At 40.0% G+C, this 19,078-nt stretch overlaps 1 protein-coding gene across 2 annotated transcripts in view; it reads right to left on the reverse strand.

The window, feature by feature from the left end:
- dync1h1 (dynein, cytoplasmic 1, heavy chain 1) overlaps positions 1–19,078 on the reverse strand; it is a 39,485-nt gene that overhangs the window by 10,395 nt on the left and 10,012 nt on the right. The window contains exons 22-59 of one of the 2 annotated variants that reach the window (XM_047821166.1): positions 18,898–19,064; positions 18,639–18,812; positions 18,394–18,559; positions 18,031–18,219; positions 15,335–15,529; positions 14,947–15,229; positions 14,651–14,751; positions 14,065–14,224; positions 13,218–13,458; positions 12,845–13,028; positions 12,435–12,647; positions 12,019–12,257; positions 11,681–11,837; positions 11,286–11,513; positions 10,862–11,092; positions 10,544–10,684; positions 9,767–10,000; positions 9,107–9,313; positions 8,895–9,016; positions 8,610–8,775; positions 8,349–8,512; positions 7,847–7,976; positions 7,627–7,760; positions 7,420–7,534; positions 7,129–7,290; positions 6,598–6,812; positions 6,219–6,423; positions 5,936–6,109; positions 5,731–5,850; positions 5,514–5,634; positions 4,458–4,653; positions 3,971–4,088; positions 2,653–2,868; positions 2,343–2,555; positions 2,078–2,205; positions 1,803–1,956; positions 1,209–1,355; positions 946–1,096 (exon numbers count right to left, since the gene is read on the reverse strand). In XM_047821166.1, coding sequence (XP_047677122.1) covers positions 946–1,096; positions 1,209–1,355; positions 1,803–1,956; positions 2,078–2,205; positions 2,343–2,555; positions 2,653–2,868; positions 3,971–4,088; positions 4,458–4,653; positions 5,514–5,634; positions 5,731–5,850; positions 5,936–6,109; positions 6,219–6,423; positions 6,598–6,812; positions 7,129–7,290; positions 7,420–7,534; positions 7,627–7,760; positions 7,847–7,976; positions 8,349–8,512; positions 8,610–8,775; positions 8,895–9,016; positions 9,107–9,313; positions 9,767–10,000; positions 10,544–10,684; positions 10,862–11,092; positions 11,286–11,513; positions 11,681–11,837; positions 12,019–12,257; positions 12,435–12,647; positions 12,845–13,028; positions 13,218–13,458; positions 14,065–14,224; positions 14,651–14,751; positions 14,947–15,229; positions 15,335–15,529; positions 18,031–18,219; positions 18,394–18,559; positions 18,639–18,812; positions 18,898–19,064 — 6,661 coding nt within the window. Of the gene's footprint in view, positions 1–945; positions 1,097–1,208; positions 1,356–1,802; positions 1,957–2,077; positions 2,206–2,342; positions 2,556–2,652; positions 2,869–3,970; positions 4,089–4,457; positions 4,654–4,968; positions 5,165–5,513; positions 5,635–5,730; positions 5,851–5,935; positions 6,110–6,218; positions 6,424–6,597; positions 6,813–7,128; positions 7,291–7,419; positions 7,535–7,626; positions 7,761–7,846; positions 7,977–8,348; positions 8,513–8,609; positions 8,776–8,894; positions 9,017–9,106; positions 9,314–9,766; positions 10,001–10,543; positions 10,685–10,861; positions 11,093–11,285; positions 11,514–11,680; positions 11,838–12,018; positions 12,258–12,434; positions 12,648–12,844; positions 13,029–13,217; positions 13,459–14,064; positions 14,225–14,650; positions 14,752–14,946; positions 15,230–15,334; positions 15,530–18,030; positions 18,220–18,393; positions 18,560–18,638; positions 18,813–18,897; positions 19,065–19,078 lie in introns of both variants that reach the window. The other variant, XM_027173629.2, reaches the window with a different exon arrangement.

Consider the following 19,078-nt stretch of genomic DNA (forward strand, 5'->3'; position numbering starts at 1 on the left):
CTGCTCATTTTTGAAGACAGTGATAACAGTTTTAATTTTGAAGTATATGAATAGGGCAACAGCATATACATTTTCTCATTCCATGGAACTTTTCATTGTCTTTGTACTGGACAAAAATAACTCTAAATTCTTAAATATTCACTCAACATTCAGTCATTAAAAATAAAAATGAAAAGTTTACTATGAACCATTGCCATAATAAACGCAGTGGCATCTGCAGTAAAAAAACAAAACAAAAAAAACAAACTGGGAATCTTTATTCCACTTTTATGATCATTTTGATCCATCTGTATATTGTATATAGTGTTTGACAACGATTCTCAGATACTTTGAATTTGTTGTTTTTAATAATTAGGATGTGGTAAAGTTTTTTTTTCTTCATGTTATGGTGCATGGTTTGTTTTGTATTAATAGAGACTCCAAAAGAAATTCTGTAATTTGCTCTGGATAAGTGTCTGCTAAATGGCAGAAATGTAAATGTGAACATAATTTGAGATGTCTTTTCTTTGACTCAACATATAAACTCCGATTTGGTGATGATCTGAAAGTCTCCAGAGAAACGTATGCCTTCAAGTTGAATGAATGCTTTCCTGGCTGAGTGATACACAGCGTGGTCCCATCACCTGAACATGATCAAATCAGTGTTCTAGAGCATTTTAGTGGAAGTGAGATTACTGCTCCCCACTTAGTGGTCCTTTCCTTTGTAGCAGTTAAGTGTAGTATAAAGACGACTATTAATGTCAAGACATTCAATCAGAATTTGTCCAGATCTCAATTTCTTTACATAGTTCACTACTTAAAACAACTTGTGATGCCCTTATAAATAACAAAAGGCTTAGTATTTCTGATGACAAAGTACCTAATCAGATTATTTTGAATGGTGACTGGATTACGTCATAAGGACAGATTTATTAAATGCCAGAGTTTCACCAACAAATTTCTTACCTTGCAGTTTGAGAAGGTCAGAGCGCTTCTCATCCACATCTGGACGCTCAGCCTTCAGCACCTCATTAAGGCACTGACTTTGCAGACTGCTTCTGGTCACCGTGAAGTTTACAAATGTTACACGTGAGCAAAGGTCTGGTGGGAATTCCACCTGTTATAGAATCGATTAGAAATCATTATGAGCTGCACAGAAAGGTTGACTTACAGTATTGTGCACTGAAATCTGACTGAATTAAAGCACAGGAGAGGAAACATGCACTTGCCGTTGGGTCTCGAGTGGAAAGGAAGATGACAAAGGAAGGAGATAAGTCAATATCCTGGTCTCCTAAGGTGATGAGAACTCTCCCACCAGTTCTGCGAACCTCTCTGTTGAGGACAGGGTTTAGGATGGGGTCATAGCTCTCCACATCCTGAAAGGTAGTGAGAAAAGTGGATCAGTAAAGACCATTCAACAATTTGGTCACTAGAAGGGATCTTGTATTGTGTATTTATATAACATATAATAAGAGAGAGAGAGAGAGAGAGACTCTATTGCCCTAATCAGCCCCCAATCCCATGAAATCACCACACAAAAGTATATTTAAAGAATGTCTTAAAGCTGTGGTATTGTATTTTCATTAAATTGCTTAAAATGTTTTTTGGAAACGTAAACAAATACATCTTGTGCTTATAAAGGCAACATATATTAAGTTGATCAGTTAATATGAACTCCCATGATGAAAAACTATATACTGTACATTTTATATATATATATATATATATATCCCCTTTTTGCTGAGTAAATTAGCTGTCTCGGTCTGCTTGGTTCAACACATGGTAATCGGTGTTGCAGGCGATTTAACTACAAACATGCGTACCTGCACAAGTAGAGGGTTACCAAATCTCAAGGCACTCTCCAAATTCTTCCTGAAGGCATCATCCAAGAAGCTAGTGCGTGTGATCTTGCGGTCCTTGTACTCATTCATTATGAACTCTGTGGCCTGGCCGGATGGATCAATGATCAATGGATACCTAGAAAAGACATGGTAAAAAATACATGGTAAAACAGAGTACCTAGAACAGACATGGTAAAAAGTACTCCATAGATACTTCTATAAAAGAAAGCACATGAGCTGAATTCCCTGCTACTTGCCTGTTGAACCTCTTGAGCATGATGGCGTTTTCAGTGCAGAGATCATCAGCGGGCAGAGAGTTGGCCTGCCAGCGCAGCCTCTCATCGGCATTTGACAAATATTCTGTTCTGGCGATGTCTGTGCGGAACTGGAATTTAACATTAGAATATCTCAGCATTAAAGGGTACAATCCAACTCATAAAAATCATTGTTGTTAAGAAATGCATTTAAACATCAATGGTTACCGATGGAAATAAATTGCATCTCAAACTGAGGACTGGGTACCTGAATGTTGGCTTGTTGGAGGTGGTGAGACCAAGTAGTGAACAGGTTTTGTCTCATCTGCTGGTCAAAGTAACCAGCATAGGCAATGAAGGCAGCTGAAAGCAGACAGTCCCCAGCAATGGTAGACATCTGGTTCTTGAAAGTCTCACTAGTCTTCTCCCAGCGCTCACGCTCAGCAGACAAGCTCTTCAATAGTGCAGTGCTACGGTTCACCTGTAACGGTAGTGTTTGGTAAAAGGAACAGAGTGGTAATGCAGTTCACATGCCTTGAATGGAAACTTTATGATGTGGTTTAATGGAAGAGCCTCACCTTGGCCTCCACTGCCGCCAGGTCAGCTTTGATGGCCTGAGCCTCAGAGATGAGCACAGCATACTCCTCCTTATAGCGAGCAATGCTGGCCTCCAGGTCCCGGATCATCTGCTCTACTTCTTCTGCTTTGGTCTTGTTGTCCGTGGCATCATCTTCAAGCTTCTGCAGTTCATTCCTTAGAGGCTCCACACGTTTCAGCATGTCTGCATAATTCAACTACACACAGACACGTAAAGCTACTTAACACTACTGCAGTTTTAAAACCTACCTAATCTACCAAAATGAATCCATTTACAATCATTCAGTGACCTGTAGGACAGATCTGGTCTGTGTCATTTGTTAATTTAACAATTTTATTTTAATTAACAATTTGGATGAAATGTGACAAAATTACTTTAAAATATCACATTAAATTGTGCATTAAAATAAATAAATAAATAAATAAAAAATCATGGCCGGTCAGGTCACTTCCTTCATTTTTAAACGTTGAGTTTCACCCCTGTGCAAGGTGCTGCTTTGTGCCATTGTACTTCCTGTTCACTATATAAAACAGAACCTGCTGGACCAAGTGCTATTGTTTCATATGATGCCAACTAATGCAGGTGGAAAGCATCCAGTTAATTCAAGACATTCGCAGACATTAAATAAGTATGTTCATTTTAATATCGTCAATTTTTATTTTATAGCCAAGACAGACAGACAGACAGACACTAAGCAGTGATTTTGTTTTATTGATTTTGAAGTTGCCTGAAGTAAGGAAATATGTTATCAGTATGTCTTTATGCTCTATGCTGTCTTTCACTCATTGTCCACCTTACTAGGAATACCTGTACCTCTACGCATTAGAATGATATTCTTGGCTGGAGTGGAACCGAATGTAGTGTTCTGCTGTGCTTGGCCATCCACATGAAAGTTAGATGTGTTGTGCATGCGGAGATGATTTTCTGCGCACCACAGAGTGCTTGTTTGGGTTACTATAGTATACTAAGTCCTGTTTGCTCAGACCAACTCTGTGTAATCTCTAGAGACTGTTATGTGCAAATTCAAATTCAATACCAAGTCGCAGAACACAGTTATTCCCCTACTCTGACTTGAACATTAACTGAAGGTCTGTAATCTGTATGAATGTATGCAAATGTATTTCTGCCACACTGGCTGACTGGTTAACTGCATACATGAGCAACAAGTGTACAGGTGTTAAAGAGGACATCGAAAATTGTTTTGTGTTTCTCCAAATAATGGCCTGTAGGGTACATAAAAATACATTTGACATAGTAAAGTTGTAGATGTCTAGACATATCAGTTCAATAAAACTAACCTGTGCAATTGCCCATTTGACCATAGGTCCACATGCCAGGGAGGCTCGGTTGACCTGCTCGTAGTTGTAACTGGGGTTGGACATGTAGTTCTTTTTCATCTTCTCACGGATAGCATCACTGTGTCCCAAAACATACAAGTCATTAATAAGTCAGGTTTCAATCGTGCCTGAATTACTGGCAAACCAAAAGGGGTGGGATATTACAGGATGTAAGAGGGGAAAGAATGATGAGGATTTTACAGGGACTTATAAGCTAAGTTACCACCATGTGATGTTTGTAATTAACCGTACTTTCTATCCGGTGCGGAAAAGATTTATTGGTTGCTGGAATCATCTGTCATTCAAAAAGATCAACAAATTTCCTTTTTTGTGCAAAGGAATAAAGCTAGCACAATTACTTGGTTGTTAAGAGCAAAATAATGGCCAATCAAATACATAACTCTAAGCAATTACACCAAGCCAAGTTACATATGAATGGAAACAATACCTCATGTCCTCAGAGACAAAGTTGACTATGCTTGAGATGAAATTGTCTCTGATAATAACTTGTCTGATCTTTTTCCAGTCATTAGTCTCCTCCCCCAGCAGGAGGCAGATAGACTCTAGAGCCAGTTTAACAGCAGCAGGTGGGTTGGCCATGGCCCGGACTTCAACAAGATGCTGCTTCTTTATAGAGCTGACAGCTGGGGAGGTAAGGGAGGGTGGAATGGGGGAAGAAGAAGAAGGGAGAGGGGGATGGAGAAAGGGTGGGCAGGTTTAAAAATCATGCAGGACTGATGGGAGTGGGGGGTGTGGCATAGGCCAAACAGCCGTAGTGCAAGAGAAAGTGGACTATTTGTTTCAGTCACATTATATGCTTAGAAATACGAAGGCCGAATTGTACCTCTAAATAAACCCAATTTGGATTATCTTGGATCGGAGTACAAATGCAAAATGTGACAACCACCTCTGTCTCATACACAGGCCAACTGTGGCTCCATGCTACCCACTGCGGTCACCTGATCTCTTCAGCAGAAAAGTTAACGATAGTAGGGATGAAGTTCTCGCGCATTATGATGGAGCGGATCTGCTTCCAATCAGTGGTGCTCTCGCCCAGCAGCAGGCAGATGGACTCCAAAGCCAGTTTGACCGCTGCAGGCGGGTTGGCCATGGACCTCACCTCCACCAAATGCTGCTTCTTAATGGACTTAACAGCTAAAAACCAACCAGGCAAGGAAGGGGAATATTGGAGCAACAGGGTGCAAAGAAATAAAGAAAGCGTGAAAAGAAGAAGGCCATAGGTGTTAGCGTAGACAAAAGAAAATATTAATAATCAGAACAAAGTACCAAAGGAGAAGGAAAAGAACCACAAGGTAACAGGAAATTTGTGCTAAGACAAGAGTTCCTCAGCATATGCAGAAAGCAGAAAATTATGACTTCAAAGCATAAGAATGTAACGTCACTTGTTTGTCATTGTTTTATTCATCTTTTCTCTAAAAGAAGTAGTAATTATATTAACAAAACAGACACATACTTTAAGACGACAGTAAAAATGCAGCCATACCATTCTGAGCCTCAATGACAGCCGGCTCCACTTGGTCCAAGTCTTGCTTTACTCGTAACTGTTTGTCCTTGATAACTTCCTGTTGTTTGTAGACAGCTTCTTGGATCTCCTGACTCATAACCTGCCAATGAAAATACCCACTTGTATTTCAGCACCTAAATCAACAGAAAAAAATAAAGTCTACCAAACTGCTGTCGAGTAAGCAAAATTGTCTTGCCTTCTTCTTTTCAGCTTCCTGCTGGTCTTTGACCATCTTCTTTAACTTGTCATTTGCAGCTGCATTCTTTACCTCTAGTTCCTGGCTCTTAATCCTCAGATCCCTGCGCAGCTCCTCAACCTGGCAAACAGACCCAACATTATGTCAATGGTTCTCAAAAAAGAAAAAAGAAAAAGAGTGTTAATAGATGTACATTCTAGGTTACCTGATCTACAGTCTCTTTGATTTTGCGCAGACCGACATTAAGATGCATTTGCTGCTCTTCGAGTTCACTGCGTTTCTCATTGAACAGGTTGGCATAATGGTTGATGAAGTCCAAGTAGTGACGTGGAGTAATGGCCATGGTGCGTCCACCACGCTTTGCCAAGCGATTATTAGCCTTATGACGCAGAGGAGCAAAAAGTAAACTAAAGGCACTGATGAACAAAACCCTCATCCAAACAACATAAACGCTATGATGCATAAAGGAAATATAGGTCAGCTCAAACCTGGTGTAGGGTCTGGTGAACAAACACACATCCATTGACAATTGCCTCACGATGGGTGGGAGTTTGTGGCAGTTTATCATAAACAGTGGGCATGTAGTCTGGCACTTTGTAATTGGGCTTTTCCAGGTCCATCTTACTGGTGAACTCTTTGCCCACCTGATAGAGCGCCTCAGTGGACCAGTCGCCAAACCAGTTCAGCACACACCTATACAAAAAATCAATCATATAATGGAAAAGCAAGTGTATAGAAAGAAGGGATTATCACCTCAGTAATAATATAAAAAGGATTTCTAAATGCAGCAGTTATGTCTACTTTTGTCTATATTGATATTCCAGTCTCATAAATGCTATACACACATGACAGATAAATAAAAAGAACCTGTTGAACAGAGCAGGAGATGTGGCAGCTCTGTCCTTCAATCCCTCAGATGATGGGTTCATAGTGAAAACCACATGCAGGTTCCTAATGACTTGACTAGTGAACCACTTGTACAACTCCTCATGAGTGTCCAACATCAGACCCTCCTTCTGGGCCCCTTCCTTACACTGGGTCATCAGTGTAGCATATTCATCACCCTCAAACAGGCCAGGCACCTGCACAAAATCAATTTTTATTATGATGAAGTAACTAGCTAGCTAGCTAAATAAATAAATAAATAAATAAATAAATAAATAAATAAATGTGAAGTGTGTGCGTGTGCGTGCATATATATATATATATATATATATATATATATATATACACACATACATATACATATATATATATATATATACACACACACACACATACATATACATATACACATGCATATACACAGACACACACTATCTATGCAAAAAATGGCATATGAGAACAAAAAATAGTTCGTTATATTCATTTTATATATATTTTTTTCTTGAGCCTCACTTCTCCATTGGCCAGCAGTGTGTTCATGCGTTCCAGGAAGCCTGAGTCCAGCACATTTGATTCATCCATGATAAACGCAATCTTTTCATTTTTGCATCCAGACCTTCGAAGGACAGTCCGCAGGTCCTCATCGAAGTCTTCACCTGTGTACTTCCTGTGGACCTGCATAAAGCATTGTTAAAGTTAAAAAAATAAATAAAAGAGTTTTGGTGAAATCCATTCCCACCTATAATCTGTGAGACTAAACAAGACTAACAGTAACATTATTTATGGTCTTTGCTTATTGCTGACCTTGATCTGATAGACACTCAGACCATTCATCCAAGCCACAAAACGTGAAAGTGTGGTCTTTCCTGCACCGCTGACACCAATCAGGAGAAGATGTCCCTGTGGCTGACGGAATATTCTGTAAAAATAATATCAAAATAATCAGGATTTTTTTTTTATAAGCGTGCCAACACCTCAAATACAACCAGTATTTAAATAAACACTACTCACCTGTCAATTCTCAACACATGGTCTAGAACCTCGTTAAAGAGCACCAGAGGAACATCCAACTCCTCTTCATAAAAGACCTTTAGACGAGCCTTAACATAGTCACGCAGCTCCTCTTGCTCAACTGGGATGTAGTCCTACAAGCAATTCACACATTTAACGTACCGTGAAGGTATTATAGCTCTACTTCTTGGGGCTGTAGTTTGAAATTCCTTGAAATTACCTTTGAGAGCCAGTTGCTGTAAAGTATGGGCCGGTTTAGGGCCTTTTCCCTGTTTATGTTGGGGAAATGCTTCAGAGCCACACTGTCGATGTTCTCATCAGTCCAGCGTCTCTCCTCATCCTCTACCAGCCTGTAACATGAAATAATATGGTCAATTATCAGAATAAACCATCATGCTTTAGTCATTAGCATGAGACTGTGCAAGTATGTTGTGCTTTGATTTTTTATTTGTAGGAATAATCAGGATTTTTTACATTTATACAACTGAGCAGTTGAGGGTTAAAAGCAATGCTCAAGTGCCTAGCAGTGGCAGCTTTCTGGTGCTGGTATTTGAACTCACAACGTACAACATCCATCAGAAAACATGTATTTTATTATGTAGTGTTGAATTTATTGTTTGATAAGGTGACATATCAAAACAAGAGTCTAAATAAAACTAAATGAACAAAACAATGCATCATATTATTAAGGCCCTAGAAACAAGGTCAATCATTTGTCCCACCTGTCCTGGAAGAGGCGCAATGCTTCATGGGCCCAGACACGGATCAACCCCTCCACAGGTAGTGTCTCAAGGGGCCGCAGTGCCTCAAAGATGCCCCTTACCCAGCGGGTCATCTCTCTGGGGGAGTAGATATAGTGTGGTTGGGTGTCCTGTGTAAAGCGCTCCTGTGGTCGTAAAGAAAATGGTTTGGTTAAACATAGGACCAGATGGAAGCAAAACTCTAAGCCTGTCTTTATGTCAGCTGCATGACACCAGTCCAACCTGAGACATTGTGTAGAACTCCACCATGGCAGCAGTGAGAGGCTCAGCATAGGTACGCAGTGAGGGAATGAGGCGGAGCATAGCCCTGTTGAAGGTGCCGTAAATCTGAGTGAGGGAGGCAGGGCCTGGATAGTCCACATACACAACTGGAACATGACGCAGGAACCTGAAATACAGTACTGTGTGAGTAAGGTTTGAAACATATTACCTGACCATTATGGCCATGTAGCATCTGTAGTAAAATAAGATTCATTTTTAATGTATCTAAATCTATGAGAGAGAAACCTGTGAGAAAGAGGTTTTCGACCAGGGTCTGTTGGGGGGTTACAGGCACCCACAAACTGGATTCTCTCCAGTTTTACCCAGGTCTGGTCAGAGGTACGATAGAATCCACCATGTTCTACCATCTGTAACACACATGTGGAAATAATAAAAATTTAGGTGCAGCCCAAAATATTGATGGACTGAGTAACAAAACTACACCTGCATCTGCATACCTGTCGAATGAAAGAGATGACTCTCTGTGTGCCATACTTGTCCATATCAGGCAGATTGATTTCATCACAGAATAGCACCAGCCACTTGCCCAGTTGAACAGGGGCTAGCACAACGCCGTTGGGTGTGCGACGGTATTCGCAGTAGTGATCAAAAGTCTTTAATAACAGCTCTGGGGTGGTGGCACTGGAGAAGTTCAAACCCACAACCTGTGGAAGTGAAGTTACATAAATAAAAATGACTCCATAACAACACTGACACGTGAACTCCAGACCAGAGACACACATTTGTATTAATATAAATCACTCTTTAAAAGTTTAGGTTTCAGAGTTCAGCGCTCTAGCCTAGATCCATTAAACATGAGGCTACTGTCAATTTACTATACTATTAATAGCCATATCCAATTTGCAGATAGCATTTACATCCGTACTATTTTGCATGTGACTTTCTTTCAACTTTATGTAGTCTATGCCATTATTTTGTAAAATTTTGAGATCATTTTTATTCTATATAGAGTGCTATACCTGTTTGTTTAAATAAACTAGGACAATCCATGCCACTGTTGTTGATTTTGCCAACTAATTCTTATAGCCTGTATATACTGTGATCCTACGAAATTCATTCCTCTTTATATGCCATCAACACACTAATGCACCACCCACCTCCATGTCAGGAAGGGCGCGTAGAGCACTAAAGAGTGTCATGGTTTTTCCTGATCCAGGAGGGCCACACAGCACCAGAGGCTTGTGCTCAGCCAGCCAGGTGTAGAGCAGGGCTTCATGTCGCACGGTGTCCAGAGTAGGTACCACCACATCAGGTGCGGCCACCTTGTGAGTTTCCACCTCAATCTGAGGCACCTTGCCTTGCCATGACTGCCACTCACCTGTGATGGACACCTGGGAGAAAAAAGTTAAAACAGGGTGGTAAATCTGCTGTATTTCTAATAACAGTTTGACCTTAATTTGCCAACTGTGAAATTTTTCTATTATCAGCATCAATGGAAATCTTAGTTAAAAATAAGTAGATACAGTTTGTGTCATTGTGGTGTAATTGTGTGCTTTTAAATGGCTGTGGCATCATGCATTGATGACGGAGCAATAGGAGTTGTTTCCCCTAGAATCCACCAGACAGCTTACATCATGTGGTTGATACTTGTTTAATATTGGTTTTATTTTAAGAAAAGTTCAGCTCTGCTTCTCTAAAATACTGGAGTCCCCTAATATATGACCATATTAAAGCAGAAAGCAATTTTAAAGTGCTTATCAAGAATAAGATTTTTTTTATATACATAATATATTTTTATATACAAAAAAAATCCAAATATACACAAAATAAAATATAGGATAAACGATAAATACACCAATATAATGAATTTGCTCAGTGCTCAATGTTTTTTTTTTTTACATAATGCCAAAAATAAAAACTTTTAAATATGTCACCTCATAATCAATGATTGGCACATTAGGTGCAGAAGGGAGAGCCACAGTTGTGATGCGCCGAATGTATTCTCCGAGCTCTGCCCTCATCTTCAACTTGCCATCGCCAGAGAAGGACCACAGCACAGCATAGATCAGATATTTCTGTATGGCAACAGAAAGAGGAAAGGAAGTCACAAGAATTCTTCACAGGCTCAGTTTCACTCAGATAATGTTGTAGTTACACACAAGTCACTTCTGTACTGTAAACTTGATCTGTTTCATGGTGCATGTAGACATGCTGTTTACTACATGTAACCTGCCTGATTTAAAAACACTGACCTGTATGTACTTTTCCAGCTGGTCAACAGGCATAGGAAAGTCAGGATGGTTGTTGTTGTATAGAGCTACGTTGCGGCAGGCCTGGTGCATCATGGAGAAAAGGGAGCCCAAACAGCGGAGGCGTGTGAAGTCCATTATGTGCTCCATTTTAGACGCATGCTCAAGGGCCTTGATCACAAGCCCTGTGGAAGTGAAGTAAGGCTGAAGGATGGCTGCCGCATCCCTCTGGATCTGTGGGTTAAAAAGTAAAGAGCAGCACAGATGAAAAATTGGTTAAATTATAAATGTATATTTCACACAAAACATATGGCTATGGATTACCATTTTCCAGTAAGAAAATTTATCTGCATTTGCAAACACATTACCTAAAGCATGACATAAAAAGCTGTTACCAATAAGGTTTAATTAAAGGAAGGTCAGTTACCTGTAGCATGGGGGAGGCAGCCTCCTCTCCTTCATCCTCGGTACCCTTGCGCATGCGCTGAGCCTCGTCCTCACCCTCATCCAAGGCAATGCTGCGCAGGCGGGACAGGAAGTTGCTGAAGATCATGTCGGTGCTGAGGACATCCTCACTAAACCACACCATGCCACAACGGGACACAGTGGCCAGTGTAGCATACTTAAGGTCCTGTACCTCAAACATGATGCGCACCTACACAGAAACAAACACTCCACCCTAAACCACTGTTCAACAAACTGTAAGGCAGATGGTTTATATAGAAATGCAGAAGTTTATATTAAGCAGTTTGGAATTTAAAAAATTATATTTTTTATTTTTTTTAATTATATTATGAAACTACAAAAAGGAAAGTTATATACATTTGGAGGCAGGCTGAGACGTTCTCCATTGGGCAGCGTCAGGAGCTTGTTGTCATCCAGCACAGAGTTCAGGTTCTCTACCCACTCAGGATCTACATCACCGTCAAAAATGATCCACTGTCTTTTCTGCAATTCCCCACGCACATTATCGATGATTCTGACAAAAGACAAAACAGTCCATATTAATATTACACTTTTATAATAGTCAAATCAAATAGTATTCATTATAAAAAAATCACCACTTGGGTTTAAAAATAAATAAATAAATAAATAAAAATAAGTAATTCAGTCCACATTCTGAAGTGTATTGAGATGATTGCTGGCCTTCAGGAGCTTACTTTCTGAGTACATGTGTAAAGAGCCCATCTGTCCATTCACGTGTGTTGGGGTCTAGTGTACCATAGAGGTGGTCTTTGCTTATGGCTTTGGGGTCGATGATGTGCGCCACTCCCTCAACACCCTCTAATCTCTCCAATGCTTTGAGCAACACACGCCAAGCCATAGTCTTCCCACTGCCTGATGGACCCACCATCATCAGCCCATGATTGATTTGGGTAATTTGGTATAGCTGGAGAACCTGGAAAAAGAAAAAAAAAAAATCATAAACAACATAAACAAAGAGAAATCTTGACTATAAAATTCATGGAAGGAGAGTCCAATTAAAATACACTATTTTGTGGGTTATAAATCCTCCAAAATTCTGATGTCATCAAAATATTTTCAAAAATGTTTAAATACTGTTGTGTTTATTTACCTTTTCAACCCACATGCTGCCAACATCGTCACCATCTCCATACACAAGGTACATCTCAGAGCAGACCTTTTTGAGCTCCTCCCTGAGAGCAGTCATTTCTCCACGCATGTACTGCACACCTGGAAAGACGTCCGAGAGCAGGCTGAATAGCAAAGGGATGTCCTCCGCCACCAGCTTGGGCACCATTGTCTCACACACACTTTGGATCAGGATCTGTTCAGGAGGGTGTTACACTTGGGTTTAGGCAACCAAAACAGGCCCAAAGTTTTGTATGTTTCTGACTGTCACAAACTTTCAGTTTCATATCCCCTTTACTGGGTGTTTCTGCATCAAATGCTATATTGTAAATCTGAGATATGATGAGACAGAATTGCTGCCCTAGTGAAAGTCTAACAATTCTCGCTCATTACCTCCTGCTCAGGAAGGTTCTCTGCAATCTCATTCTCATCCACCACCTCACCACGCTCGCCCTTCTCCCGCTTGATCTTCTGGATGCGCTCTCTCTTCACATTTCCAGCACTGATCAACACACTCTTCAGGGCTCGTAAGCCAAAGTCGTAGTGAGACTGAGAGGAAAGCTGCTCGTCACACAGCCTGATAAACACAATATATACAAGCTTTACATTCATTTGAAGGATGAAGTATTAAATTAAAGCACATTTTTGCAGCGTTAGAAAAACAAAAGTTGCATTTTTAACTTGTATTCACGAAACATGTAAATAACTACACGGTCTGCTTTATAAAAAATAGTAAAAAATAGTCAAATAATGACTAATACAGTACTTGAAGAAGGGGACGATCTTCTTGGCAAGGGTCTCAGCAGTGCGGAAGCCTTGTGAATAGAGCATGACCTGGGCAATGAGCTGGCGGTCAGGTTTGGTCATAGCCAAACTGCGGAAAAGCTTCTTCAGGTTGTCAGGCAGGTTAGAGCGTCCGGCATAGCCAGGGTTCATGGTGATAAAGATGGCCATATCGGGGCTCACCTTCACTTGTTTGTTCAGCAGCTCAGTGGTGACTGGTGCGCCTAATATAATAACAAACAATTACAACAATGCAGTGCACATCTTCCATGTTGTCAAACCACCCCAGTGGTGCTCCACTTAATCATAGTACAATCACTGCATATATAACCTACAAGAGTAAATATTACTATTACTAATAATATTATTATTATTATGAGATGTGCTTCAAGCAGAATTTCAGTTAACAAACTAAAATAGTGACAATCACTGTAAACTAGACTGCGAGCAACACACATGCATGCACACATGTAGGTTAACAGCCACAAAAGGCTAGAAGGTTTAAAAAGTTCATGAACGAATGAACGTTCTAAAATGTAAAAAGAAAAACGATAAAGCTGAAACATGCTTAAATGTTACAAATGGTAAAACACTGCTATATTATTCCAAGGGACTGCAAAAGTGTTGCTGGTTGGTTGCTATGAACATTGAACATAGAAGAAGCAGCAGCAGCTACAGCTAAGAAGAACCGAATATTGACTCTTTCATGCCAACATAAATCCAGCACAATCTGCAGGGTCCAAGTAGTCTTACAAAATGTGTTATATAATACAATACAAAATATTTACATTTCTTTGTATACTGTGTTCATAAAGATCTAGAGTACATACTGCGATCACGGTTGGGGTTGCTGTGCTCCCTCAGGGCCACCTGGATGTACTGAACCTGCTGGGAAACAGCTGACAGCATCCTTTCCTCTAGTCGGTTAAACTCGTCAAAGCAGCCCCAAGCACCAACTTGACACAGCCCAACAAATATACGCCCCATGGCCTGACAGGAAAAATGGCCAATTAGTGTAAAAAAAGCAATTACAAGTGGACCATATAATTTTAACAATCCATACATAGAGCGATTATCAACCATGGAATAAAATTAATGCTCTCTGGCCCCAAACTATGACCTAACACAATTTTAAACTAACTACTTTCAAAAGATCACAGAATCTGAAAAGGGTAAAAGGCTGAATACTCTTCTACTATTCAGAACTACTGAAATGAAGTACACTTAGATGTTCTTACAGTAACTTGTGTACATTTTACAAAGCAGACATAAATCATGTAATGGCACAGATTTAGCACAACTCTATAGTGACTCAGTCAGTTGACCGTACTTAGTATCAGGAACCAATAATAAGTAAATTGTATACGTCTAGTTTTTTTTAGTTCTAGCCATTTTAGATAGAAACAAATCACATACCTGGAAATCGAAGGTCTCATCACAGTTGAAGACCAGGACAAAGCGTCCAAGCTGGTGGCCAAGAGCCTTGACAGACTCGGTCTTTCCTGTCCCCGCAGGACCTGGCAAACATTAGAAAAAAACTGTCAAGAGCTACGTCCAAAAATAATTCAGTCAATACCAAAATGTTCTGATACACATTGCTTCATCCGAAATACTTGCAATAATGAATTAAGTTGCACTGGAATAATAAGCTACAGAGCCCAACTTCCTTAATGCAATAAAAAGAAAATTAGGCCTTATCCTTATCCACTAACCAAAGGGAGATCCTCCCAAACGAGCCTCCAGAGCCTGAGTCATAGTGAGGTAACACCGGTCTGTGAGAGGGGTCTGTACCAGCTTCTCCTGCACACCCAGGTACTCGAAGCCATAGTTGAACTTGGCATTCGCCATCTGAATAGATAGCTGCTGTAACACTTCGGTCTGCTTGGGGTCAAAATAGAAGCGCATCTGGCTCAGCCACTCGAAGGACTTGGAGTTGTTGATCTTGTTCTTGATGAGGGTTCTAGTCACTTCCCTTTGATGAACAAGCTCTGTGATCTAAATAACAAAAGAGAAAACTTCACTAACAAAAAAACTTTAGCAATGTGCATTATGTAACATTTATATTACAGGGAAAAGGTACAAGACTTCAAACATTCTAACCAGATGCTCCAGCTTCTTCCTGCGTATAGGAGGCTGCTCCATCAACACTGTGTCAGCCAGTAGGTTCAGTGTGGCTTCCACATTTGTCAGCACTGCCTGCAGAGGAGTCATGTCGTCACCACCAGCGATGGTTGTCAGAGCTGTCTCTACATTCTCAGACCAGTCAATCTGTGCGGAGAGAACTACCAACTGGGACTGAAAGAGAGAAGAAGAAAACAGAAATGATGGTTAACATTTAATGAAGGTTTCCCTAATACGAGTCTCCTATTTAACCTGGTTTGAAGTAACCTACAAACAAGCTTTTACCTGTAAATCTGTAAAGATTTAAGAACCTACAACGGTGTAACAACAAACGGCTCAAATTTCATGAATGAATTTTATGTGAGAACTATCACATGTTGGAGGGAAAAACTCATACAATTTAAAAATAGAAAGGCTTCCATCTGGGGAACTTTGTGTGGAAAAAAAGGCACATGCATGCGAGCACACGCCACATGGAAACATTTTTTTGTTGCATGATGCACCCGTCAACGGCAAGTTCCCAGCACAGACAGTTTTGTGTTTAATGTAATCGCAGTGGACTTCTGTTGGGGAAAGGACAGGGAAGTGTGCGCCAAGCTTTTTTCTCTTAAACACTTTCTACTGCAAGATAACGCTACAATAATCCAAATGGATTTTTTTTTACCCTTCAGCGTTTTCTGCCCCACAAACAATATATACAAACAATGAATGTATTAAGGCAGTGATATTAAAAGATCAAAATCAGAATACACCTTATTTAATGTCAATTTTTTAATTATCCCTAGATACTGATAAATCATGACCACAAACCAGGTATTAGCAGGCATTGTACAAGGTTCCTCAAAATATTTAATTAGTTTCAGGGACCTACTAGTACTGTAGCTAATGCAGTCTTACTCAAATTAGAAATCTTCATATTCATAAAGCATATCCCAGCAGTTTCTTGGCACGTATTGGCCACTGGGGGCACTACTTAGACTCAACTATATTAGATTTTTATTGGCCAATTATTTTTAAATTTTTGTTATTAGTCATCCAAGCACAAAGTGAACCTTTGCACCTTTGAACCTTAATGTTAGTGTCAAGATCTTCTTCTACCTTCAAATGACTAGGGCCAATTAGTAAATACTATAGACATGAAAGTTAGTCACAAGGTTGTTTTCACCTCTTGATGCTCAGGCAAGTGATATTGGCCCAATCAACCCAATTTTGGAACTATTGAGCAGGCTTTTTCATTCTGTTCCATGTCACATAACCCTTGAATTCTACAGTCAAAATTTATTTCCACTGATTCCTTGGGTTCTCCGAAAAATCCTCAGTGCACTCAGATTCTTTCCCCAGTCAGACTTTTTGCTTGACTTTGCAAACTATTTTTAGGACTATACCGATATGTCTCGCAACAATAATAAGACAACACAGTGTTGGCGAGAATTTAAGCACTTAAATTCAAACAAAGTAAAGGTACCGGCCTCAGCTCGAGAGTGGCAGTCTAGTGCAACTATTTATGTTTGGAAATTTATCTCAAGAACCTTCACTCAAAGCAAAGTAAGAATTTCATTGTGCAGGGAAACATGCTATCTGCCTGTGCATATGACAATAAACACTTTGAACTTGAACTCAAAGCACAAATTCAGTGTTTGTTCTGGAATCAATCTGATCTGGTCAGTGAAGAGATGATTAACAGATACAAAATCATATGTTGGAAAATGAGTGCAAAGATAAACTGCCAACAGCAATAAATACTTCAAGCACCCACAAATATGGATCAAAACTATGCTAGTTGGCTACAACTTTGCAGCAGCGACCACTGGAAAGATCAAGCCAGGGAGAAGGGACAAGAAAAACTCTGGTGGCCCAATAATATTCAGCAAAAAAATGTTTAAATCTGTAAAGAGTTTTGCGGCCACGTACCAATCAGCCAAAGTGGAACGGTGCTTGTTTATTCAATCAGCTATAACGAACACCTCCATGAATTTACACAAACTTTAAAAGTCTGGCAAAGGAGGTGACATGTAAAGGTTGGGGTATAACCAACAAAAAGAAATGGAGTATCAATTTCTCAGGAACAAAGCTAAAATTTAGTGTGCTGCATCAATGTGCTAATCTGTAACTGATTTTCCATCAACACTGAATTACACAAACAGCCAGCAGGCATCGGTCACAAAATGTCTGGACTCTGCAGATCAATGGTTGGGCCAAAGATTCTCTTATATTTTGTTTGTGGAAACAAACCCAACTGGCATAAACATCTTTGGGTCTGAATTTAATAGAACACATTTGAAAGTAACAGTACAAGAGATTAACAGGTTGAAAGTGAACCTGAAAAAATCTGCCAGAATTGCATGAGGGAATTGGCGAGCTTGACCAAAATCTCAAATGAAAGTTTTCACCATCTTGAGGAATCCAAGCCACAAAGAATAGAGACGGCTTTGTGAGCAAAGGCTGGCTCTTACAGAGGATTACTGCCTAATAAATAGCTAATAAATTAAAGTGCATATTACACCTCTACTCGTCCTAAACTGGAAATAGTGAAACTACTCTTTTAACAGTTTTTTCAAGCCAATAATTCTGGATTATTAAACAGCTTATCACAATAAATAAACTCTCGCTCTTGACGCAGAACCAAAAAAGCTTGTAGATGTATAATGAGTAAATGTTTGTTGTCCCACAATTACCTGGTATCTGTCGATCCAGTTGATGTAGGTACCAAGATCAATGGCAGTGCCTTTGTTAAAAGCCCCCACCTCAGTGACTGATTCAGCCAATAATTTAGCCAGAGTGACACGCATCTCCTTCTCCACCAGGGTCAGCCACTCGTTGATCTTTGGGTGTTCCAAGATGGACACTGGTGTCTTGTAGAGAATCTAAAACATGTCCCAGTTTAGTTTAATGCCTGAATATTTTTGTTCTCTATATTCATAGGCCTGACATATACTGAAAATTAAGATTAATAATAAATTCATCATGCCAAAAAAACAACACAGAGAAGTCAAAGTGTTGTGTTAAAAGATCACAATTAAATTCAGTTCTATTCTTACCTCCTCACCCTCTCGAGAGGAAATACCAAGAACCTCAGTGTTATCTTCATTCAGCAGAATGCTGGCCACTCCAGCAAACATTTTTTTGAAGTGCTTCTGCAGCTTGGCCACATTTTTGCTGTTGCCAATAATCTCAAGTAGGTCCTCATCTCCAACAAAATAGAATCTAAAATGAAACACTATAGTTAAAACACATATTTTAAGGATATTCCAGTCAGCTAAAACCAAAATGAAGGTCTCCTAACCTGGGGAAGGATGAGCGCTCTCTTTCAAGATATTCTCCTAGTGCCTTCTGGATCTTTCCTAGGAGGTCTGCAAGCCTTTCCAATGACCTTTGAACACCCTGTATGTTCAGGACATCCATGACCAGTGGAGACTTAGTCACTTTCTTCATCAGAGCCAGGAACTCTGTGCTAATGCTATAAAAAAAAACCACACAACACATTTAAGTAAAGCATCTCCATTCACAGAATTTGCAGCCCACTCCTCTAGCGATCTGCTCACCTCTGGAACCGTTGTGTCTCCACAGGAAGAAGATGTTTGATGTCAGCACTGCCAGTGAAAATGCCCTCCAGGTAGACCCAACGTCTCTGCACGTCTATCCAGACATCAAACAGAGCCATGATGCGGTTAAGCTTGTCTTCCCAGCTTAGGGCATCTTCTTCAAACACCTACAGAAAAGAAA

Source organism: Tachysurus fulvidraco, chromosome 12 (genome assembly GCF_022655615.1).
Source record: "Tachysurus fulvidraco isolate hzauxx_2018 chromosome 12, HZAU_PFXX_2.0, whole genome shotgun sequence".
Taxonomy (NCBI): domain Eukaryota; kingdom Metazoa; phylum Chordata; class Actinopteri; order Siluriformes; family Bagridae; genus Tachysurus; species Tachysurus fulvidraco.